Below are 26549 nucleotides of genomic sequence, written 5' to 3' on the forward strand. Positions count from 1 at the left end.
TGGCAGATCATTATTGGTCCTATTGAATGGTACATTAGAATAAATTCCCAAGGTCTAATCAAGGGATCAAGGCCTTAATTTTAATGGCCTCAATTCTGGACCCCACATGTGAATATTATGACATCATCAATCTGAGGTAGATAGAGATTGGAGGTAGATATACTGCCCAACACTTATGGTTGCCATGGTGGCAATGTGAAAAATAAGTGCGTTATTTAAGGAAAAGGTAATAAATCTCTTATAAAAGTTACATAAAAATCACAATATAATCGCCAAATAAAAATATGAAAAAGGAAGAGTAATACTCCCCCAAATAACCTTGTCACCAGAAGATATAAATCAAATGGAGTTTCCTCAAAAAATTAAAAATAGAACTATCCTATAATCCAGTAATCACCCTACCAGGTATTTACCCAAAGAATACAAAAACACTAACTCAAAAGGAAATATGTACCCCTATGTTCACTGTACCATTATTTACAATAGCCAAATTATGGAAGCAGCCCATGTGTAAATTGATAGATGGATAAAGAAGGTGGTGCATAATCACCCATAAAAAAGAATGAATTCTTGCCATTTGCAACAACGTGCATGGAACTAGAGTATTATGCTAGCGAAGTAAGTCAGAAAAAGATGAATACCATATGATCTCCTCATGTGCGGAACTTAAGAAACAAAGCAAACAAAGGAAAAGAAAGAGAAAGAGAGAGACAAACCAAGAAACAGACTCAACTATAAAGAACAAACTGATGATTATGGGGGGGGTGTGAAATAGGTGATGAGGATCAAAGAGTACACTTATCGTGATGAACACTGAGTAATGTATAGAATTGTTGAATCACTATATTGTACACCTGAAACTAATATAACCCTGTATGTTAACATACTGGAATGAAAATAAAAACTCAAAAATATATATATAAATTGGGACACCTGGGTGGCTCAGTCAATTAAGCATCTGACTCTTGATTTCAGCTCGGGTAATGATCTCAGAGTGCTGAGATCCAGCCCCAGGTGGAGCTCCAAGCTCAGCAAGGAATCTGCTTGAGATTCTTTCTTTCCTTCTCCTTCTGGCTCTCCCCGCCCCCTAACCGGTTCATGCTTGCACACATGTACACACACTCTCTCTCTCTCTCTCTCTCAAATAAATCATAAATCTTTAAAAAAAATTATTCTTAGGGCGCCAGGGGGCTCAGTCGGTTAAGCAGCCAATTTTTTATTCTGGCTCAGATCATGATCTCAGGGTTCTGGGATTGAGCCCAGGGGCAGGCTCCCCGCTCAGTGGGGAGTCTGCTTGTCCCACTCTCCCTCTGCCCCTCCCCCCCTGCTCGCTCTCTCTCAAGTAAATAATTTTTTAAAAATTAAAAAAAATAAATTACTCATATATATATTTATAACTCATATATGTTTATATAAACCAAGAAAATTGCTAAATTGTCTGAACCTAATTTATAGTTACAGAATTCTGAGTAATATCACTAACCTAAAAAGAAAAAAACAAATGAAAGTGTAATTGAAGGAAAAAATACCTCTTCGCGCAGAAAATTACTGCTAATCACATCAAAGGAGGTGCTGAGTATAGATAAGTATTCAGTGGGTCTCCCTTAGATAATTTCTCATTCTCCCAAATCCAAGAAGACTTTTAGATCAGCAAAGTGCTAAATACAGCTGTATTTCAAAATACCTTTTTCACTTATCCTGCTCATAAATTTGTTAGACTGGGTGGGGGTGGGGACTGTTAAAACCACAGAAAAAAATCTGAAGTTTTATGGTCAACCAATATGCAACTAGGGTCAGAAACACTTCTCCAGTTAGTTCACTAAGGGAGATTTGTTCTTCTTCAAAAGTATGAATCTATGTATAGTAGCAAGAGCAAGAATACTGCTCTCTCCTAGGCACACCTCCCAGGGCTTACTTTTTGGTCCTTAGAAGCACCTTTAGCACCTTTCTCAAAACTCCTTCCTCCCTTCCATCAGACCTTCTCTAATTATAGGAAAAAGAGCAAAAGTATTTACAAAATGCTGCTTTTTCATAATAATTCAAATTCACCAAGCTTAAAAGGACTTTATTATTTTTTTTAAGATTTTATTTATTTATTTGACAGAAAGAGAGACAGCAAGAAAGGGAACACAAGCAGGGGAAGTGGGAGAGGGAGAAACAGGGTCCCTGATGAGCAGGAAGCCTGATGCGGGGCTCCCTGGATCATGACCTGAGCCGAAGGCAGATGATTAACGACTGAGCCACCCAGGTGCCCTGCTTAAAAGGATTTTAAAACAATAAAGGCAGACAAATTGGTGCTTCTGGAAATGACAACACAATAGATAAGAAAATATACGTAAAATCTGAATATACAACTGTAATCAGAAACCTAAAAGATCTTTGGCAAAAGTATGATGTATCCTACATCAAAATCCTCAAATTGCTGAAATCCATGACAATTAGGAATAATTCCTCACCAAAGAAATTACAATTCCATGTAAATAGTAAAGGCAGTATGGTTTTATAAGAAAGGTATCTGCAGCCATTCAGAAACCTGGTGCCAAGGAATCAGAGCATGGCATTCCAACACTGGGAAGATTCTCCCTTGTTCAGAAGATTTTCCCCCATACATCCTATTTAGCTGAGATCATCTGCATGAAGGAAATGTGCATTCTGATGTGAGATTGGATAGTGGTATAAGGGAAAGGAAGTATTAGAGCATAGCCAATTTGGGGAAGTGCAGAGCTGCCTGAGGACTACACTGAGGCTTTTTTTCTGCCCAAAGCCACAGTCACCAAGGATCTGACCAGTCAATAGTATTTGGGTAGAGGGAGTGGCTAAGGTGGGGGAGATAACTGTAAGAAAATCTCTACAGTATAGCTAAATTGATCTATTTTGCAATTTTATATGTGAAATAGATGGCTTTACCACTAAAAATCATTAATAAATTGGTTTTGGCCCAGTATAAGTCAACATCTGTGGGGCTTAAGAGGAAAAAAATGTAAGGGACGCCTGAGTGGCTCAGTCGGTTAAGCATCTGCCTTTACCTCAGGTCATGATCCCAGGGTCCTGGGGTCCAGTCTGCATCCTGCATCAGGCTCCTTGCTCAGCGGGGAGCCTGCTTCTCCCTCTCCCTCTGCCTCCCACTCTCCCTGCTTGTGCTCTCTCTCTCTGTCAAATAAATAAATAAAATCTTTAAAAAAAATTCAGATTTGAGTTTTTAATATTTTTTATTATGTGTCAATTATACCAGATTTTGAGAGAGAATGTAGACATTGGTAATGATAAGGTAGGTTAAGACTGTGAAAGTTGGTATATGAGGTCAGGGAACTAAAAGGCCAGGGAATGGAATGGAATGATTTGTGGATATTACATCACTGAGAATAATGACAATAATAGTGGTAGAGGATAAAGACAGCTAGCCAGGTGCTAAAATATTCACTGAATGAGGAAAAATTGCAAAGAGATCTGCAGCTGACTGCATAAAGGATAGAGAATGGTTTAATCTAGTAGGACTTGTTTAAAGGGACTAGGGAATTATAAAGAGGAAGAGAAAATCAATTGTCCAGATACATCAATGAGAAACAAGGCCTTTTGACACACGGATCCTGGGAGGCAAAATAGCCTCCACTTGAAGGGGCCATGGGGAAAGCAATTTCCTTAGGAAACAACCAGATTTAACTTAGACTACCAAGGTAAAGGGATCATTCAGAGTAAAGGTTGAGAATGCAGATTTGGCCAATGACATCCTGTGAGTTCCAAAAGGTAGAGTGGTAGGATTTGGATGGGGAGGAGCTAAGAGTTTGGGACAGATGGTAGGAAATGGGAGAAATGGCTGGCTGTCCTCCAATATTCATTCATCCCTGCTTCTGTGGGAGAAAAATCTGAACTTTTGCTGTACACCTGGCCACCTAGAATAAAACTGTTTCCCAGCTGCCCTCAAAACTAGGTGTGGCCACATAGTGCATTAACAATTGTGAAACCCATGTGGAGATATTACAACATCATCAACCTAGTGGCCCAATCTGGGATTTACATTCTGTGGTTAACCAAAGCAGTAATATGAAAAGTAAATGAGTTACCTAAGGAAGCCATTTTATTAACTCTATTATAAAAGTTTTATAAATCACAACATAATTCACAAATAAAAACTTGAAAAATAAGAGTAATGCTCTCCATGCTATGTCATCAAGGCCATGTATAAAATAGCAACAAGATAGAAGGAACCAAGATTCTCGACCTTGTGGAGAGTCATTATCAGTCTTGTACCACCTTTCAGTGATAGAGAAAAAGTTTTATCATGTGTAAGTTACCATCATCAACAGCTAAACCCAATAACGAACTAACAGAGGGAATTGAGAGTCTTGAATGTGGAGATGGAGGTAAACGTGGATATAAGCATGCTGGAATAATCCCAGTGGTCTCTCAAGGGAGGGTGGATAATCAATTTAAATTGTAGCCTTCTTCCTGGAACTGGTCTCAGGTAGTTATGCGGTGTTGATGCAGTTTTGTAAGGGAGGAAGAGGCCATCTTTCTGAGAGCACATGGAACTCTGTGGGATTCCTTTTCAATCTGCCAGGAGTGTTAGGTTTTACTTCAATGGGCAGTTTAGGAAGGGAAAGGAATTGCAGAGTTAGAGAGGGAATCAATTTCACCACCTTTTGTCCTAATTTTCCCAAACTTAAACTGTGGGCTCAGTTCTTGTACCTCCTCTATGTCTACACTACTGCCATGATGGTATCACCCAGTTTCATAGCTTAATATAAATTCAAACATATTGACTACATAGTGACAACTTCCAATTTCATATCTCCAGTTCAGACTTCTGCACTGAACCTGACTTTTATATCTGATTATTTGACAACTCATCTGAATGTCTAATAGACATCTCAAACTTGAGATCCAAATCACACCTCTGATCTTTCCTCTAACTTCACTCCTCTCATAGCTTTACCCATCTCAGTAAATGGTAATTCCTTTCTTCTGGTTGCACGGGCCAAAAACCTTAGAATTAACACCGACTCTTCTCTCACATCCCAAATCCAACTTTTAAAAATCAAAACTTTTATGCTCTATTTTCAGAACATCTGATTTTTGCCACCCCCATGTTATGACCCCAGTTCCAGGTGCTATCATTTGTTACTTGAATATAATAGCCTCCTAATTGGCCTCTAACCCCTCACGATCTATACTCACCACAGCAGCCAAAGTGACTGCTTTAAAATAGATCATGGCACTTCTCTGCTCAAAATACTACAATGGCTTTCCATCTCATTCAGATGTTTTTTTTTTTTTTAAGATTTATTTATTTATTTTGAGAGAGTGAGAATGAGAGAGAGAGAGAGAGAGTACATGAGAGTGGGGAGGGTTAGAGGGAGAAGCAGGCCCCTCGCCAAGCGGGGAACCCGATGCGGGACTCGATCCCGGGACTCCAGGATCATGACCTGAGCTGAAGGCAGTTGCTTAACCAACTGAGCCACCCAGGCGCCCCTCATTCAGATGTTCTTAAAACAGTGTTCAAAGCTTTTATTAATCTGGACTCCTCTACTGTAATGGTTAATTTTATATGTCAACCTGGCTACACAATGGTGCCCAGTTATTTGGGCTAGTCTAAATGTTGCTGTAAATGTATTTTTTACAAGTAATTAACATTTATAATCTGTTGACTTACAGTAAAGCAGATTTCCCTCCATATTGTGAGTGGGCTCCATCTAATCAGTTGAAGCCTTTATGAGCAAAGACCACAGTTTCCTAAAGAAGGAATTCTGCCTCCAGACTGCAACACAGAAATTTTGCCTGAGTTTCCATTTTTTGGACTCAGGACTACAACATCAACTCCTCTTTCTCTAGAGAGCCCTAATATACCCTAATATTCTCTGATCCCACCTGATTCCTTTCTCTCTTCACTCAAACTTCTGCAAACACACAAACCTCTTCTTCTAACATACTAAGAATGCTCGTATTCTTTGCCTGAAATCCCTGCCCCCAGATAGCTGCATGGCTTACTCTTCTTCCCTCCTTTGTATCTTTCCCCCAAAGTCACGTTCTCAGTAAAGCCTTCCCTATATACCCTATTTAAGGCCATCTGCCATACTATGCATTTTATTTACCGTTCCCCTTTCTAAAATGTAAGCTTCCTAAGTGCAAGAATTTTTGTCTATTTTGTTCATTCCTATATTCTCTGCAACTAGAACCATCCTTGCATACTCTAAAATGGAATCAGCAGTCATAGGTCATAAGTATAGAAGTTAGAGGTATATAAGTGTACATATATAAAGATATTTAAGTGTAGAGGTTAAAGGAAGAAATAGAATAGTAGCTATCAAGGCCTTTTAAACTAGGGTAGACCTCAGTATGTTTGGGGACAAAAGAGAAGGAATCAGTGGAGAGGGATAGACTGGCAATACTATAGAAGCAGAGGATAACTAAGACAACATGGTTACCACAAAGTCATTTGATCAAGGGCACTGATAAAAACATAAATTAACAGGTCACCGAAACATAAATACAGATGGTCAGTGGGCATTCAAAAACATGAAACAATGCTTAGCCTCAATTATAATTAAAGAAATGAAAACTAAAACAACTAGATACCATTTTTCTGTTATCAGAGTGGTTAAATGCAAAATACCCAGAACCCAGTGCTGGCGTATGGAGAAACAGACACTCGCCTACATCACTGAAGTGCAGGTAAATTACTGCTAATGGTCATTTATTCTTTTGTTCTCCACCCCAAACTTTTGACTGCCTTTCCTATACTTGGGGAATCCCCTATCTTATGAGTCCTTTTCTCATTACAAGAAACATTATTTCCTCTCTGGCCTTCCTCAGAGCTAGACAGAGGCAAGTAGCCTAGGCTCTGCCAATCTGACACATCTGTGCTACACTTTGAGTTAGAAGCTACTGATTCAATGGAAGTATTGTATAAGGAATCTACCCTGGGAAGAATTTCTAGTCATAGGAATTTATCATACACATATAAATGTACATCAAGATATATATGCAACTACATAAGCCTGTTTATTACAGAACTCTGTATAGTTCTATCAAAAACTAAATTTAAATGTTTATCATAGGGGCGTCTGGGTGGCTCAGTCATCAGGTGTCTGCCTTCAGCTCGTGTCATGATCCCAGGACCAACGACCCCGCGTCGGGCTCCCCGCTCAGCAGGAAACCTCTCTTTCCCACTCCCCCTGCTTGTGTTCCCTCTCTCACTGTGTCTCTCTCAGTCAAATAAATAAATAAAATCTTTAAAAAAATAAAATAAAATAAATAAATGTTCATCATAGATTACACATTCAGGTTGTGGATATATGTGTTTATAATGTGGAACCAAAAAGCTAGAATTAGGAACTAATTTTAAGAATTAGATTTAGCATTATGCTAATTGAAATAATCCAGTCACAAAAGAACAAATACTATATATTCCACTTATATGAAGTAGTAGAGTAGTCAAATTCATAGAGACAGAAAGTAGAGAGGTGGTTGCCAGGGGCTGGGGGCAGGGATGAGGAAGAATGGGGAGTTATTCTTTAAGGGTATGGAGTTTCACGTCTGCAAGATGAAAAGAGTTCTGCGGATAGATGGAGGTGATGGTAGTATAACAATATAAATGTATTTAAAGCCACTGAACTGTACACTTTAAAATGGTTAAATGTTTTACAAAAAAAGAAAAAAAGAATTAGATTTAAGAATTAAAACTAAGAGGGGCACCTGGGTGGCTCAGTCAATTGAGCATCTGACTCTTGATTTCGGCTCAAGTCGTTATCTCAGGGTCGTGAGATCAGCCCGAGTTTGGGCTCCTGGCTTACTGCCCCGTCTGCTTGAGATTCTCTCCCTCTCCCTCTGCTCCTCCCCCTGCTTGCACTCTCTTTCTCTCTCTCAAATAAATAAATAAATAATAAAATCTTTAAAAAAAAAGAATTAAAACTAAGAGGCAGAAGCACTAACAAGATGAGAAAAATTTTAGGCAGGAAAGAGGGAAGGCATAACTTACCAACTTACAGATAAGAAATAGCAGACATGCCTCAGGAATGAACAAGAATGTGAAGAATAGATAAATCACAAGAGTTAGATCATAAGTACATTTATACCAAGTTCTGTTTGAGTCATTTGTATATTGGCTAGCCCTTGGGTATTGGTATTAAAATTAACGGTTTGCTTATGACTACCCAAGGCCCTACTTTTAAAAGTGCAATTTTTATGTACAGTTTTCTGAATTGATAGTTCTGATTGGACTCCTGTGACTCTTTCCCAGGAGAGCAAGGAGGGAGAGGGAGGCAGGCAGATCTCTTACTCAGGTTGTCCTGTCATAAAATCACTTGCAGACTAGAGCTAGGATCTCTTGCATGTCAGAGAAAAGCGAGGCAGGCTCACCATTTCCAGAGACAGATTCAAAGACATAATAAGCAAAGGAAACAGGCTTGCAAATGGCCATATTACAATTCAATTCAATTACTGAAGACCTCCAACCCCCATCCCACTCCAATGCCTCTATGCATTTGCTAAAGTGTATGTATATGCTGTGGTATTTACAGTTCTCTGCAGTTCTAGCCATGATTATATCTAGATATTGCCAACCAGACTTTTAATATTATTCTTGTTTGCTGTATTTATAATTATTTTGCAGTATGGCCTAATAAATTCTAGCCAGTAAACCATGAGATTCTCAAATCTCAAATAAGTAGTCATCTTTAATTCATCCTTTTAATTCATTAACTAGCATAAAAGAATCACATTCGACAATATGCTAGAGTGCTGTGCAGGCAGCTATTTAAAAAATGAGATGGGAGCGCCTGGGTGGCTCAGTCCATTAAGCGGCTGCCTTCACCTCAGGTCATGATTCCAGGGTCCTGGGATCGAATCCCGCATCAGGCTCCCTGCTCAGAGGGGAGCCTGCTTCTCCTTCTCCCTCTGCCTGCCGTTCCCCCTACTTGTGCTCTCTCTCTCTTTCTCTGTCAAATAAATAAAAATCTTTTTAAAAACATAAATAAAATAAAAATTAAAAATGAGATGAATTTGTGTGTGTTGAATCTGTATGTACTGATACAGAGAGATGTCTATAATGTTAAATGACAAAAGCAAAGTTTATGGCAGTATAACACAATCCTTTTGTGTAAATAAAAAGGAATATATATTTAAGCTAGAAGATTCTAAAACATTTTTCTGGGAAGATATGCAAGACAACAGAGACCTTTGTGATGCTAGGTGCAGGGGGATAAGAAGGGAAGGTTTTCATTATCATTTTATGTTTTTGTACCGTTTGAAGTTTTTACCATGATCACAGTATTTTATTTATCTATACACTTGTATATTTAGTACAGGATTATCTGAGTGATAGGATTATGGCCCAATTTTGTTTTCTTCTTTATGCATTTCTGTACTTGAAAAAAACTAATAAATGTTATTTTTCTCATAGGATCACCATTCACATTCTCTTCAGTCTCTACTGCACTTCACCACCTTCTTATTGAAACTTTTACCTACTGATATTCCAGATATTGTATTCTGTTTTCTTCCTTATATAAAATGGGTCTAATAATACCTACTTTACAGGTTGGTTATGATAATTAAATGTATGTAAAATGTCCAGTAAAGTGCCTGAAACATAGTAAGAATTAAATAATTGTTAGCTATTCATAGTGAAAATTGGTGTTTTTGTCACTCTACATATATTCACTCTTCCTAGCCACAAAGAATTTTTCTCTTTGGAACACCCACTTCCCCACTTTTAGCCCATGTGGCTTCAATGAAGCCAGCATGAGAGAGACTTAAGCCAATTAGAACATTCTATTCCCTTTGCACAGAGACTGTTTCACAGGTGGCCCAGGACTTTTGTTCAAATAAATGATGGGGAAGAAAAACTTCCCTTTTTCTCAAGACAACTTAAATTAGGTTTTCTATCATCCATAATCTAGAATCCTATCTGAGATATTACTATAATTATTTCTTCTTCCTAGAGTCTAAGAATGGACATTTTCTGGTGCTATCCTCACTTTACAAACTTAAAAAACTAATCTATTTTTAGGTTTCAACCATTCATATAGCACTGTCTCATCCTATTTTCTTTCCTAAGCTATATTCTTTGCCTCTGCTGCCCACTGGATATATCTTCCCTAATCCCAACCTACATGAATAAAAGCAAATTCATTTTTCAAAAGTCTTCCCCAAAAAACTATTCTACTTCCTCACTTCCTATTTTTTCTGTGTTAAGACAGGTGAGAATTTCAGGGTGCCTGGTGGCTCAGTGGATTAAGCATCTGCCTTCAGCTCAGGTCAGATGCCAGGGTCCTGGGATTGAGCCCTGTGTCGGACTCCCTGCCCAGCGGGGAGCCTGTTTCTCTCTCTCCCTCTGCTGCTCCCCCTGCTTGTACTCTCTCTCTCTCTGTCAAATAAATAAAATCTTAAAAAAAAAAGTGAGAATTTCAATAACATTCATGTACTAATATATAATATGATGTCCCTATGTACATATTATATGGATGCATATATGTGTAATATGTGTCTGTGTAACATGTAAAATGTATAATGTGTAAATGTATGATAATATTATATTATCAAGAGGAATATTCATTACTATCTGTCCTGTTCTATAGCCAATTTATTAATCTTTTTTTTTAAGATTTTATTTTTAAGTAATCTCTACACCCAAGGTGGGGCTCGAACCCACAACCCTGAGATAAAGAGTTGCATGTTCCACCAGCCGAGCTAGCCAGGCACTCCAACCAATTCATTAATCTTGCACAATATTCTCTAAGTATTTATTCATTACTTATATAAATTCATGTTTATTTATTCATTTTTTATTAGTTAATATCTAATTAATCCAAATACTTACAATTAACTAAAAACTTGATTAATATTTTTAAAGATTTACCCACAAATCTAATATCAGACTTTATGAAATGTTGAAACCACATTAGCAGACAAAAAAATATATCATGATGATGACAAAACTTAAGTACGCACTTAAAGAATTGCAAATGTGGATTTGAATTCTAATTCCAATTATTCTTTAAATTTATTTTTATTTCTGCTTACGTGGTACAATTTCACTTTAAAAATGTAAAAAGTGAGGGTTCTCTTCCCAGACTGCCTGAAATTACAAATAATGGTTGTTTGTAGATGATTTTGGATCAGAAAGATGAGACTTGATTATACTTTCCCAAATGACTGTGAGCCCATCCCAATCTGACCAGCTTCTTTTTATAATTAAATTCTGTTATTTTCATGAGAAGTATCCAAAATATTGGAAGGGATCAATCAAGTTTTTTTTCTTGTGATCCTAATCTCTTCTCAAATCACTTCTCCACTTATTCTAAGCGTCCTACTTTCACTTTAGATTTAAGTCTACTCTGTAGCTGTTTGTTATGTCTTTTCTACATTATACAACCTAGTTTAAGCATGTTTTGGAAATATTTGTTCTAAGTGGAGCATGGTTAAGTTCAACTAACTCTAAATCCATAGGTCACTTAATTGATTTATTGAAATTACATTTCTTTCTCATCTGTCATTAAGACCTGCTATTTATAGCAATCATAAAAGGCAGAAAAACTAGAATTATCTGTAACTTGTTTTTCTTTCTATCCCCTCATCACTAGTTCAGGATTCACCAACAAAGAATAGTATCTGACTGACTCTAGGTGTTTAGACTCTTAACCATTAAAATCTACAAAAGCTATAGATTTTTCCCCCCATGTGCCTAGATTTTTTCCATTCTATTGTGTAGGCACTTCTCCTTCCACATGGAGGACTATACACTAATACTCCAATACAGCCATGCCTGATCTAAGTCTTTTTCCTCTTTAACAAATCCCAATTAACTACCGTTACTTTTTTTAACCAAGTCATTGCTTAGCTCACAATTTTTCTAATAAGTGTTTCCTCCATATCATATCTAACATCCCCAATCTGGCTTTCAAGACTCTTCATAAGCTGACTTTCTAACTTGACATCCCATTATTCATCCTTAGCACATGCCCTAATAAGGTCAATGTTATAAACACAGTAATATCAAATGCTTACCGTGTGTGCCAGACAATTATAAACAATCCTATGAGGCAGACATTATATACTGATTTTATAATAAATATTCTCAGAGAGATTGATAAATTGAGTAAACTGTCCAAGCATGTAGCTAAAAAAATGATGGGATTTGGGATTTTGTTATTTACATCTTCTACTACATTGTCTCCGTGACTCTTTTATACCACTCAATTTGGTCTAGTCTTTGCTTTTTTCATGGTTGATATCTCTCCAACTCAGGTTTTGTAGTGTTTTACAAACTGAAAATTCAAGATTCCAGAAGCTTTCAGAGAATCACTACATTTTCTTGATATGCCTACCAGCCAAAAATTTTTTTCATTGAGTTTTACTGTCTGTAGTTTGTCTTATGAAAACAATAATTTTTTTTCAACTTTAAAAATAAAGGTATATTATTGGTTGATGGGCATTAAAGAGGGCACTTGATGTAATGAGCACTTGGTGTTATATGAAACTGATGAATCACTAGATTCTGCCCCTGAAACTAATAATACACTATATGTTAACTAACTTGAATTTAAATAAAAATAAATAAATAAATGTGTATTATAGTACTGAGGCAATGTTCCTGCAAATCACACCAGTCTCTGAACCACACCGAATTCTTACAGTTGGCAGGGAGTGTCCTCCACGCCCCTCTTGAGAATCACTGAACCTGACTCTATGCTCCTGAGGCAAGACTCATATTACTTACTTACTTAGAATGGCAATGTAAATTCATTTATAAAGCAGATTTATCGGTGCTTTACTATGACAGGCCCTAGGTATGCAAAGGTTAAAGGGGGAAAAAAGGCTCTCACTTCTCAATGTCAATTACATAAGTGTCGCTGAATAAATACTTATTGGAGGTAGTCAAATCAACCAGTGGTTAACATAATAGGAGATGAGGACCACATTTGAGAATGTAATCAAAGTTCTGCGAAAACTAACTCCCCAGAAAAATGTACAAACACACAGAATTCCGTTTAGTTTCAGCGGGGGTAGGGAGGAGTATTAGGAACTCCACTGACTCTCAATCACCTTACCACCGGGATCACAGACTCCAGGGTAAAAATCGACTAACAAAACTAAATTCTCTTGGAACAGGAATACTTGCTTAATAATCCTGACTATGCCTCACACAGTGCAACGTATTCAAAAGTTACTTAAGAAATATTTTCCGATCGATAATTTTCTCATGAAGATAATAACCAGATGACATCGACAAATCACTTCGTCCACTATGGAATCTTTAAAACAAATTATTTTAAAAGCTCAAAATCCCCTTCCACTAGTGACACTAACGACCTAACACCAATAAATTCGAAATTATTTTGCTATTCACATATAGACTATACAATCATTCACCAATCGAGGTTTTCTGTTCTTGTCTTTCTACTACTTCCATACTCAGGGCTTCCTGCTTCGCATCCCAAGAGCTACGTCCAGAGCCCCACTGCCTCCAAGGAGATGGAAAATAACTGATGCCGCATACACTATAAAAGCAGGTAAGGTGGGGTCCACTGATGGCCACAATTTCCAAACCCTTTCCTCACCACATCCAGAGGTGAAGAGATTTACCTTAAATTCCAGGAAAGCAGTGGCGATTGCTCCCACAGAGCTAGGACCAGTTACCAAGAAACCTCCCGACCTCCCTGTCACCATAGTGACTTCTACGAGCTACGCACACTCCCTCTTCTCGCGATACTTCCCCGCCGCGGTCACCCGAGCCCGCCCTCTCTTTAAGGGACGTTAGTGGACGACTAAGCCATCCTGCTGCTGTGGGTGGAGCCCTGCTGGTTTTTTTCTTCTTGTTCAACACTCTCCAGATTGGGGTTTTTTAATATAAGAGTACTGTTGCCATAGGTCTCAGACAAAACAGTGCTTCGGCCTGCCTTTTCACTTAATATAAACCCGCCCGGACGCCAGTCTCCCGCCAGGAGTTCGCGCATGCGTATAAGCGACCAGAAGATGGCGGTGGTAATCGCCGCATTTTTTTCAAATTAGTGGTTCCCAGAAAGCATTGCGCGCATTTGTAACGAATTTCCGTTCGAGTTTGTATTTTAGGCGCCATTTTCGAGTGAAGGACCCGGAGCCGAAACACCGGTAGGAGCGGGGGTGCTGTACAACGGTTTCCAGCGTTGGTGTGAGTGGACTGCCCAGCAGGTAAAGTACTTCTTTTCCTGATCAGGTTGTCACATTCTTACTTCCTGCTCCGTCTGCGGGCGCCTGGAAAGTAGAGGCCTTGAGCTGGAGCAGCCGAAGTCCGCTCTGGGCTGAGGCTGCCGCCGGGAGATTTGTTTCGCTGTCACCCCTCCCCCCTCGGCCGCCTCCCGGCAGTCGGGACTCCCGCGCGCTTCTCGCGGGCGCCACTTCTCTGAGCTACTTAAGCGTCTCTCGGTGGGGGTGCGGGGGACGCAGACTCTAAGCCTCACGATCGCTTCCCAGAAATCCCGGTCTCTGTCGGGGAAAGGGCGTCTCCCTGCCCCGGCCCCCTGACCTTCTCTCTTCTCCCAAAGGACTAATCACCGGGTCTGAGCCCTTAACTGGTGACCTTTTGTAGTTTATTGTCCCAACGAGATTCCGCAGTGGGCCCCGGAGGAACAAACCCCGCCACCCCAAAATGATTGAACTGGAGCAGGCGCTGCCTATGTCTGATTTGGAAGTCGACCCCAGTCCCCGGCCGCCTTTCCGGGTCGGACGGTAGCGTGGAGACCTGGAAGCCTCGGGGCGGTCAACGGCGCCAAGAGCTAAATGGCGGGGAAAGTGGGCGGCAAGTCGCCGGTTAGTCTTACTAGCTACTCTAGGAAGAGTTGATAGTCCCTCAAACCTAAAGTTAATAGAACTCTTCTCACAAAGTCTGTGCGCTTGCTTTCCTAACCCCAACAGCGTGGGAATGTCAGTAAATACCGGCGTATAGGAATTATTTCGTTAGGAAGTTAAAGGATAAGATTCTTAAACCCTTCTGTGGGAGGACGGGGGTGGGGGGTGGGCATCAAGAAAATAAAAAGAACTTAAGCAGTTATATCCTTGTTTGATAACCAGGCACGTCTAGGTTTTCCCACTTCGGACTTAAAACGAATCCCGCCTTTTTGGCATTTGGGTTTTTTGTGCCTTTTTTACTGAGCACCCGCTGGCGTCGAGCGGCGTTTTGTAAACGGGGCTCTCGGAAACCGGCGGACAGTTTTTCCCCGAGTGGGATGGGGTGGGGGCTGAACCCCCGTCCGACGCGGGCGCCGGCGGGGAATGTACTGGTGTACCGTCCTGCGGCCCGGCGGGCTGACTTGCTCCTGGCTCTCCCCCGGTCCCAGCGACCATGCCCCGTAAAGGCACCCAACCTTCCACCGCCCGGCGCAGAAGGGAAGAGCCGCCGCAGTCCCCGGACGGCACCAGCAGCGACGCGGAGCCGGAACCCCCGCCCGGCCGCGCGGGCAGCCCGGCCCCTGCTACCGCAGGTGAGTACCACACTGCGACTCCGCAGGAAAACGCACTGGGAGACCAGGGTGGGTCTGCTCCCAACCCGGGACTGGCTGGTGTTTGGGGTCGCGGAGGTGAGGGGCTGCAGCGCTGACATCTGTAGGTCGCGTGTCGGTCCCGTAGAGCAGCTCAAGAAAGCGATTTGGCAGTTTTCAGAGATCGGAGTCTTCGTGCAATTTCGTTGTAACGGTGCTGGAGGGGATTGGGACAAGTACGTGGCTAGTTATGAATTTGTTTGGGCCTTGTATTTCTGCGGAAGTCGGCATGGTCAGCCAATAGCTAGTGGACTATTTTCTGACAGAATTAACATGATTGTATCTTAAAGGTTGCTTGGCCCTAACTTAACTTCCCTTGTCTTAAATTGCGTTTAAAGAGATGATAATTTACCCGAAACTACCGTAGCTTTTGTGAGTACAGGAATTGGGTGACATTAGGATGCCCCTGTGACAGGGTCGCTGGAGCTCTTGAGTGTCCAAAGTTAAGGTTCCAGGTGCTCAGAGATACGGAGAAAGTTAGATCTAGAGCCTTAGGATTTATCCACCTGTTTAGGCGAGAAGCAGAGAATCAGGTTGTTGTGGTTTTCCCAGACCTGCTTTATGTTGTAGTGTTTTGACTCCTAAGAGATAAATTTTTGTAGGATTTTGTGACTGGTGGTCCTTTCTTTTAAGAATTTCTTTCTTTATAAAACCAAGCTGAAAGATTCTCATTTCTCCTGAGCTTAGGCTAATACATTTAAGTGGAAAATAAGGATTTCTAGGTTTCATAAATAACATTTCTCCAAAGATTAGCAGGCAGTAGTTCTACGAACTCATTGCACTAATGCAGGCTTTTCCCCCCTTGCTTTCCCTTTCCTTTGACTGACTTAGGGACACCAAGTGAGGAAATTGATAATAGAAGTTTAGAAGAGATTTTGAATAGCATCCCTCCTCCCCCACCTCCAGCAATGGCCAATGAAGCTGGAGCTCCTCGGCTTATGATAACTCATATTGTAAACCAGAACTTCAAATCCTATGCTGGGGAAAAAATTCTGGGACCTTTTCATAAGGTATTTGACTATTTTAAATAACTATTATAGGGTAATGTGTTTTTATTACAAGATATTTCAGTTTTATCATGTTTCTCCTGATTGATAACACATGGTATGTTTCCTGTGTTTTAGACAACTGAAACTAGTTTTTGTTTATCCTGGTTATCTTTGGTACCTCTTTAGCTGTTAAGTTTTTCCTCACTGAGTAGAATTGGTGAGTTTTTTGTTTGAAGAAGTATTTTCTCTATTAGAATGAATTTTGTAAAGTAAGTTAGAATTAGAATATGGTCTTATTTAAAGTGTTGAAACTTGTGATAAAGGAGAACATGATGTAAGAAAACAAGTTGAAATGAAACCTTTTAAATACTTAATAGTTTTGCTGCAAGTAAAAAAGGCAAGCAGTTGAAATTAAAATAAGTTGTATAGTATGACCTTTTTAACTTCACTTTAAATTTTTTTTTCTGTTCTTTTTATGCAGCGCTTTTCCTGTATTATTGGGCCAAATGGCAGTGGTAAATCCAATGTTATTGATTCTATGCTTTTTGTGTTTGGCTATCGAGCACAAAAAATAAGATCTAAAAAACTTTCGGTACTAATACACAATTCTGATGAACACAAGGACATTCAGAGTTGTACTGTAGAAGTTCATTTTCAGAAGATAATTGATAAGGTAAGGGATTTTGGAGTATTTAGTTATTTGCAACTTAAAGTACCGAACACAGGATTTCCATACATTGCGCATTTATTATTTTTGGCTTAAATTGCCTTTTAAAAATCAGTGTATGTTTAAAGCGGAACAGATAACTGATTTTATTAGCTCCCAGATACTGATTTCATTACCTCCAAAACCGTATTTTCTTTTTGAATGGTGGTGGCAGCCGTTAAACTTAAAATATTAAAATTTTTAGCCAGGGGAATGAATTATAAGTAGCTCATCGTAGTATTTACTTTTCAGAATAAAACACTGAGCAATTTTAGTATCCTGAGTAGTAACTAGGCATTCTTTTACTATAAATTTTGGGTTCGTTTTTAAAATTCTGTTTTTATTGCTTTCAGATAAATTACTTAAATTTGAAAATGTAACAGATGACTAATATTATCATCTCCATTATTTTAATTCACATTAACGTTATTAGTAATAACATACTAATGTAATATGTGTGTGTGTGTAATATAAAAGAGCTCTGCTTCAGTTTAAATTATCCTTTGTAAATAAAACTACCCTTTTAAAACAGAAAAGGTGAAGTTAATATGTTTCTAGAAAAACAATTTTAGGTAAAATGTCTACTTCGATTATTTACATGGTTCTGTTGGTACTGGTTTTTTTCTTGTCTGTTGAATAGCTAACTTTGGAAATTCATGGCTTAAAAATGACCGGTGAACCTAAATGAACCTAAAAATATAGAAAGCTCCATAATGAAGCAAGGATGTGACTTGGCTTGTTTTTTAGATTTTTTTTTTTTTAATATAAAGGGCTTTAATTATATTTACATGGTGGCATCTATTTTAATTTTGTTTCAGTGCTTTTCTGTTGTACAGTTAAAGTTGGAAAATGATTGCCAGTAAATCAGGTTTGATTTCTTTGCTTATTATAATTATGTTTGATTCGTATAAATTTTAAAAGCCATAATTTTGAAATGGCAAAGCTTTTAAGGGAAAGCCAGTTTTAATATTAAAGTAGATTTCTACTTCATTTTTTAAAATCCGTTTGAGTTTTTAGAAATTGGGGGAATGTAGTTGTCAGTTCTTTGCAATTCTTTATACCTTCCATTAATGGCATATTGTTTACCAAAAAAAAAAAAGAAAGGAAAAAAACTAAGCCATGTTACGCCATTACTACCTTCCTTTCCTTGGATCATCTCTTGCAGCTTTTTAAAATGGACTAGTAATTTAATCTGTCAACATGGTTTAATTTGGGTGAGTTTGTTTCAGATATGGTGAGATTCTTATCCCACTTCAAATGCTCTTTTCTCAGTCAAAATATATTTTTACACTTGTTTGGAGGTGGGTTTTTTGTTTTGTTTCTGTTTGTTTGGCTGTTTGGTTTTTGTGATCTATGAGGAAGGGATCAAAACTTGGAAAGTATTCTTTGCTAAAAGGGTTATTTCTGAGAACTATTGCCAGTTTATATGCATGTTCGATTGAAGTTTTTAATCCATAGAATTTGTTTGAATGTGAAGAGAGTGAAATTTGGTGCAGACCTGTGACTTAGTACCAACAATTGTTTTCTGGCTTTGTTTTTCCGCAAAACAGGAAGGGGATGATTATGAAGTCATTCCTAACAGTAACTTCTATGTATCCAGAACTGCCTACAGAGATAATACTTCTGTCTATCACATAAGTGGGAAAAAGACAACGTTTAAGGATGTTGGAAATCTTCTTCGAAGCCATGGAATTGACCTAGACCATAATAGATTTTTAATCTTGCAGGTAAGTTTATTAAAGACTTCAGAGATTCTCTTATTTTTCTTACTTTTTTTTTTCCCCAATGAAGTTTAGAGGGGTTTCCCCCTGTTGGATGAATCCTGTATTATTGAGGCCTTAAAGTACTGTAGCAGCACATCATGGTTTACATACTACAGTCAAGATGCGAATCATTATTTGCTGCTCTAGAAATTTAAGGAAATTCATTCAAAACTATTTTCACCGTAAGATGGCTCGTTTATGTTTGGATGGACTGACATACTTGTTCCGCTCTAGCAGCACGTAAATATTGGCGTAGTGAAATAAATATTAAACACCAATATTATTGTGCTGCTTTAGCGTGACAGGGATATAACAGCTATTTATTGTTAACTGTTTGTATTTTCCTTTAAATGAGATTCATTATCTTTTAATAGTCTTTAATTTTCTTATTGTCATCTGTACTAATATTAAATGGCACAAAAACAAAAAGAACTCTGTACACTTGGTGTTTGACGATTTTACTTCAGTGCCTTACTAATTTTTTTTTTTTAAACACTTAGTGTGGTTAACTAAAAGCTTACCAAGCTGGTTTTTGTTTTGGCTAGAATGGCCTACTTGAACCACTAAATATTGGAAGATCAGAAAGTAACTCATATGTCATTCTGAAGTATCACAACTCTTGAAGTCTTTTTTAGAGGGGTATAAAACTAAGTACCTGGTGTTGAGTTGAATTAACCCTGTGTTCTTTGAGTAATAAAGATATGTTTTACCAGCCTTGCTTGGTAAGAAAAATACCTTTTCTTTTGTCTTACCTTTCAAAAAGTTATTAGTGTAAAACATGGCTTTGTCAGATACATTAAAATTCCTTTTTGATTTGAAGCTCCTTTCTTTTCCTATGTTCTATCCAGAATCTCCCAAGAGCATAATTAAAACCAAACTATATTGTGATGTAAAATAGTTGCTGATACTCTTTAATGTCTTATGCTACTGATTTTAAACTAAGTTGGGAATTTTGATTTCATACTGAAAGTTTTATTAGGATGCCTGAGTGTTCTCAGTCAGTTCCCATTGTTCTGGAATGACTTATATTACTCTTTTGTTACCAGGCATGGTGCATTTGTAATACTTCTGTAACCCAGACTTACTTAAAAAATGAATGTTGGGGAAAATCACCTGCAGATATATTTCTAAACAGAATTTGAATTTACATAAATGTGAAAATAAAGCTGTGTGTATTTGTGTATGTATGTGTGTCTTTAATCAAATTTAACTGTTATATGGATTTTCATATTCTGGGATTTGGTTTGGTTAATTGTGGATTATAATTTATTTGACTCTATAATACTGTATTTGATAATACCATTTTGCAGGAACCTATTCTCATGTTTATTTTTTATTATTTGCTATTTACTATCATCCTGGGATAATTGGTCAAAATTTTACACCGGTGCCAAGATTCCTCAAAATAAAGTGGACTTCATTTTAACCCTTGTAAGGGTAATTTTTTTTCCTTTAGTGCAGCCTTTCTGTATAATTCCATAATAAAGGAAGCTAAAAAGTCGTAACTTCCCAAAGAAGTAAATAAAAGTAATTTTTTTTAACTGTCAACTTTGTTAAACATGTGCTTCTGAAGTACCTATGCTTAAGCCGTTTGTCCTCGTATAATCACAACCTTTTTGTGTCCTTTTAACAAATTATTTAAAACATTTTTAATATCAAGGTAAACTTCCCAAGTAACAGATTTTCCATTTGATTGAGTTTACAGATAGGAACCTTAGGAATTCACTTGTTAGAAAGAAGAAACAGGGATTGGACTAGGTAGAACTATTGATACCCTACTTAAAAGCTTGAGGGAGAGTGACGGTGGTTTCTTTGGATGTTTATTTAATTCCTTTTCAAAAGCTTAGACTCCCACACTAGCTTTAAAGCAGATGAAGGTAAGTAAAAATGTGATTTTTTATTATCTTCTCTCCCATTTAACATATCTTTTAATGTGATTTGGGAGGCTGGGAACTTGGAGACAACATAATATCAAAACATAAGTGCTTAGTTTGAATAAAACGTATAGACGGGCCAGTGGTAGTGCTAAACAGCCTAAGTAATCTAAATTAGGTAAAGTAAAAATTGATTTTAAGATTAAACAGCACTAAATTTTAGAAGTTTATAACGGTAAAAAAATTTTTGCAGTGTTTATATTGGTTTAGTTCTTTGAAGTAGGCATTTCTAGTATTTGAATCCATTTTAGATTTCATCAGTTGATTCAAATGAATACCTAATGAGGCTATGTGCTAAGATGATATAAAAGATACAGAAATGGTTTAAGCCCTGTATCTTAACCTTAGAGGCACTTACACATGCCTTCAAAAAGTGTTAGATTATAATTGGCCATTGTACTTCCCATGTTTGTACATGTCCCCATTTATATATACCTTAATTTCAAAGCTTTTGTCCTATTGTAATAACTGTTGGTGCAAATAAGTAGGGTTTTGTTAGGTCTCCATAGCATTTCATGGTAACTATGTATAAATGAGATTTAGTTGGTTTTGGTGCATTTGCTCTAAAGTTAGAAGAATGATAACCTTAATGCTTTTATGATAGTTCAGAATTACACTAATGATTGCTGTCTCAGGAATGGTTTTATAAACTCCTAAAAGCTACAACTATTAAGGCAATTTTAGCTTTGTCAGAGTTTTCAATTTCATGTACTTTTTGTCTTCATTATTATAAAACCTGAATTAGAACTTTAAATAGGAACCAAGATTTTTTTTCTTATTGTTTAGTAATTTGGAAATAGATAACTCAGACCTAGGTTAATCCAATTTATCTCTTCTTTTTTTTTTTTTTCCAGTAATACTTCTCCCAAGCCTGGCATGTCATACAAATTATTTGGGTTATAGTCTTAGCCTGTAGAAATAAGTCTATGCTATGTCAAAAGTTTTTTTAGCTTTATCAGTTACCCAAAAGTGTCTGATTCAACAGCCTTAGCTATAAAAGAAAACTACCCCTAAGCAACCAGAGTAGACATCAAGCAATCCACCTACTAAAGTATTATCCTTTCTATTTATGTATTTTAGGCAAATACTAACCTTGGTGATTTGGTTCGTTGGCCTCTGACAGCTGACAAAGCAAATTAGAATAAAAATTTATTAGAACATAAAGGACAGTAATTTTACGGTACAGTGGAAGATGGAGAAAATAAGATTATCAAGACAATATAAAAATTCAGAGCCCAGGGGTACCTGGGTGGCTCAGTTGGTTGAGCGTTCCCTTGGTTTCTGCTCAGGTCATGATCTCTGGGTGGAGAGCTCCAGCCCTGCATCTGGCTCTGTGCTCAGCAGGGAATGTGATTGTTCCTTTCCCTCCCCCTCTGCCCCTTCCTCATGCTCCAGCATGTGGGTACTTGTGCTCTCTCTCAAATAAATAAAAATTTAAAAAAAACTTCAGAGCCCAGTAAATTGGGGCCATTTAGTTTTGATGCAAACACCCATATTTATCATAAGACTCCTTCAGGCCTTATTAGGAAAAAAAAGTTTTAATATAGCTATGGACTTGAGTTTCTTGTGGTTCATTCTAAAATTTGGATTCCATGTGAATTAAGAATAAAGGGCATCATACCTATTTATTTCTTAGATTTTTAAACTCTATTTCTGTAAAATAGATTATCAAAGAATGGTGCAACTGAATCACAATATCCTGATTTGCTACCTACTTAGTAAGTTAAGGTTTAAGCCCTTGGTTATTATAAATATTTTCTTGAAATATGTTTGCAATTTGTGTGTTACTGTTAGAAAACATAGTTGGTATTTTACACAGTTGCTTAATGACTGATACAATTTAAAGGAAGTTTGTAGTAAATAACAGCAAAAAAAAATGCTTAAAATCTTAGTCTACTGAAAGTATAGAAGCTAGAGATAACTGTGGAGGCCTATAGGATTTGTCTGGCTTCAGATGCTAGTATTATAGCAACTTGAAAATTTTTTATGTTTTCATGGCTACCATTATTTGTGATTTAGAGCCTTGAAATGGATGGGTGACTTTAAATTTAGGTTGATGCTTGAAAATCATTCCGAAATCTATGGAGCTTATTGCCCCAGGTTAAAACTATATTGTATGATTTGACATGGGATAGGTATGTTTTGGGTGGGGGGAGGGTCTTCCAGGCACAGATTGTGAACACAGAGTATATATGAAATGGTGCAAAATGGAAAAAGAAGAAAGCAAATAGTAGCAGGTGGTAAGGCAGGCAAAGAACATCAAGGAACAGAGCCATAAGAAAGGTCCCAGGTTGTCATTGGAGTACCATAATAGTCCTAATAAGTGACAGGTAGAGGCCTAAATGTTCTAATAGCTTGTTGAATCAGTAGTACTAATCTGATAACTGGTTGGAAAAAAGAGTGCCATGTAACAATCTAAAACTGAATGTTATGTGGCACTTGGAACTATTTTGATTCATAAATGTCCTTTAGCATTTTTATTTTCAACAGACTGCAATTTTATTAGAATGAAAAGAAATCCTAGCTGTATAGCCATCATTTTAACTGGGGAGAGAGGAACAAATAACCCAAAAGAAGGAACACCTATGTTTTACTCCAAGTTAGGCAGTCTCCTAATAGCATTATTTCATCTCTTCAGTAATTTGGCCAGGAAAAGTGTGATGCTTTTTGGAATATTTTTGTCAGTGTAAACTGCTACATTGAGTCCTAACTTCTGGCTATCTGAAAAATATCTACTCAGTAATACCTTATGCCCATTTGACTAAGATGTAAGTTCTCTTGGCATAGTTTTTCAGTCATCTTAAAACAGGTGTTCAGATACTCGAATTAGGTAGTATATTAGAATAACAGATGTCAGATATTTTTTGTTGTTTGTGTTACACACAACAAAAAGAGTTAAATTATTACCTCAACATCAGTGGTTCTCAGCTGTGTGTAGTTTTGCATCTCTATCCCCGGGACATTGAGCAATGTCTGAAGACATTGGGTTGTTACAGCTGAGGGTAGGAGGGTATGCTACTGGCATCTAGTGCACAGAGGTCAGAGATGCTATTAAACATCCTATCATGCCCAGCAAAGCTCCCCACAACAAAGAATATCCAGCCCAAAATGTCAGTAGTGTTGCTGTTGATAAACCCTGCTTAGTTAAAAACTTTGAATAAGACTTTTTGCTTCTTCAGGGGCTGGCGTTTGCCTGTTGTAGTCCAAAACTTTGGACGTTATTCCGTGGTTTAATCCTGTCTAAGACTTAAAGCTAGTACTGCAAACATTTGGAAGGACCTGACAATTGAAAGCAGAATAAAATGTTTTATGTAAATATCTACATATTTTAGTGTAAACACTAACTTAGTTAAAACACTATTACATACTGAAGGTTACAGAGAAATAAAAATAAGCTCTTTGGATAACATTTTACTTTGTATTTGATAATCATGTTCTGTTGTGTTAACTACAGAAGGGTGATAGCGTACAAAAATATTAGAAGTTAACGCTTTTCGGTGATTAGATTTAAAATGAACTGTTTTTAAGTCTGGGGATTTTTTTTGGTGTTTGTTGTGTTTGTTTTTTGGTTTTGGTTTTTTTGTTTGTTTTTAAGTAGGCTCCATGCCCAACGTGGGGCTTGAACTCACAATCCTGAGATTGAGTGGCATGCTCTACCGACTGAGCCAGCCAAGTGCCCCAAGTTTGTTTGTTTTTTACTTCTATTAATGTGGGAGCTCTCAGTAAATAATGACTGTCATTACATTAGAAAGATTTAGCCCAGATTTTTGAGGTTTATTCATAAATATTTAGAATATTTAAATTGAGGAAGTGATATGCTTTTTGTGTGTATTTTTTCTTGATTTTTCCCCCTTGCTATTTTGCTGAAATAAAGGCATATTACATACTTTTTTCTACTTGCCTGTTCCTTTTCTTCTGTTGTAAGAGCAGAAGCAGGCTACTCCTGTGAAGTAAAGCAGCAGCATTTTGCCTGAGCATGTTCAGACAAAATTTTCTCCACCATGAAACTAAATGGCTGCCTGGCAGTCAGCCTTGAAGGTTACTGATTGTGCATTTTTCTTCTTTTTTTTTCTTTGTAATTAAATTACATAAATACAAATAATGTTAATTTAAGAATTTTAATTACACTTCAAAGCTTTTATATCAATGATTGCAAATAAAAGTTTTCCAAATTCATATGTACCATGACCTTTAGTTTTCAGTCAGTTGGATATCTTGTAATAAGAAATTAGGTAATTTCCTTTTTTATTTAATGGTCTTGATTTTAAGAAATTTAGGACATTGAGTTTTGAGTTGTCCTTATAAAGTCTAGCACTTGTTGAGGAACTCAGAACACCAGATTTATAGAGAAAGTTTAATAATACACCATCTTGGGACAGGATTCCTACTACAGTTGAGCCATGAAGGATATTTTTGAAAATTCATTGTTTCAAAACAGGAGCTCTAATTATGTTATTAACAATTGATAATATTGCCAAAATTGTAGATTATGCAAATTCCTTGCTGAGTTTTGCTGCATAGAAAAGTTAATACTCTTATTTTTTTTATATTGAATGAACTTTTTAGATTGGGAATCTTTCTTTGGCTCTAATATTACACATATTAGACTATGTTGTAATTTTGTAAGAGTTTATGTAAGGGAGTATAAATATATATTTCTTACCACCTATGAAAATGAGAACTCAACACCAGTGGAGAAAACATTTTTATTTGTATCTTATTAAATCTCATTAAACTACTGATTGACTTGATTTAGTTGTTGGTTACTGTTGGGTTTGTTTCTAATTCTTAATTAAGATCAATGTGGCTAAACATACACAGGAAGTGTGTAATACAACTTTTTTTTTTTAAAGGGTGAAGTTGAACAAATCGCTATGATGAAACCAAAAGGCCAGACTGAACATGATGAGGGTATGCTTGAATATTTAGAAGATATCATTGGTTGCGGACGGCTAAATGAGCCCATTAAAGTCTTGTGTCGGAGAGTTGAAATATTAAATGAACACAGAGGAGAGAAGGTGAATCTTCTATAGACTCTATTGCAAGTTAGACTTTTGTTTATTGAACAAATTCTGCTGAGTTAAATACTAAAGTTAGAATTAAAGAAATCTTTACTGTTTTAGATTGAATTTTATATTGACATTTAAATGAAGTGTTTTATTAATATAATTGATGTTTTTGTCTAATGTGGGTATATTTGAAATTGAAGCTATACATATAAAGTATATTTGAGTAATCTGTACACTTTAAATTTTTGTAGTTAAACAGAGTTAAGCTGGTGGAAAAGGAAAAGGACGCCTTAGAAGGAGAGAAAAACATAGCCATTGAATTTCTTACCTTGGAAAATGAAATATTTAGAAAAAAGAATCATGTCTGTCAATATTACATGTAAGTACATTAATTTATCAGTTTTTTTTTTTTTTAAGATTTTATTTATTTGATGGACACAGTGAGAGAAGGAATACAAGCAGGGGGAGTGGGAGAGGGAGAAGCAGGCTTCCCGCTGAGCAGGGAGCCCAATGTGGGGCTCGATCCCAGGACCCTGGGATCATGACCTGAGCCGAAGGCAGATGCTTAACGACGGAGCCACCCAGGCAGGCGCCCCTTAGTTTTTATTTCTGACATTAAGCCCTGTCTTTCCTATA

At 37.3% G+C, this 26549-nt stretch overlaps 2 protein-coding genes across 4 annotated transcripts in view; one reads left to right on the plus strand and one right to left on the minus strand.

Moving 5' to 3' along the window:
* Positions 1-13734, minus strand: part of IFT80 (intraflagellar transport 80) — a 123335-nt gene extending 109601 nt beyond the window's left edge. The window contains exon 1 of one of the 2 annotated variants that reach the window (XM_027587646.1): positions 13582-13734. The gene's annotated coding sequence lies outside the window, so the exon portion shown is untranslated. The remainder of the gene's footprint in view (positions 1-13581) is intronic. The other variant, XM_027587645.1, reaches the window with a different exon arrangement.
* Positions 13735-14042: 308 nt separating this feature from the next.
* The window catches only part of SMC4 (structural maintenance of chromosomes 4), a 40214-nt gene continuing 27707 nt past the window's right edge, over positions 14043-26549 (plus strand). For both annotated transcript variants that reach the window (XR_003518691.1, XM_027587644.2), the window contains exons 1-7: positions 14043-14166; positions 15312-15455; positions 16344-16522; positions 16983-17174; positions 18758-18934; positions 25758-25922; positions 26165-26292. Coding sequence is in view for 1 of the 2 variants with exons in the window: in XM_027587644.2 (XP_027443445.1) it covers positions 15317-15455; positions 16344-16522; positions 16983-17174; positions 18758-18934; positions 25758-25922; positions 26165-26292 (980 nt within the window). In the remaining variant the exon portion in view is untranslated. The remainder of the gene's footprint in view (positions 14167-15311; positions 15456-16343; positions 16523-16982; positions 17175-18757; positions 18935-25757; positions 25923-26164; positions 26293-26549) is intronic.

The sequence above is a fragment of the Zalophus californianus genome, chromosome 1 (assembly GCF_009762305.2).
Source record: "Zalophus californianus isolate mZalCal1 chromosome 1, mZalCal1.pri.v2, whole genome shotgun sequence".
In the NCBI taxonomy this organism is placed as follows: Eukaryota; Metazoa; Chordata; class Mammalia; order Carnivora; family Otariidae; genus Zalophus; species Zalophus californianus.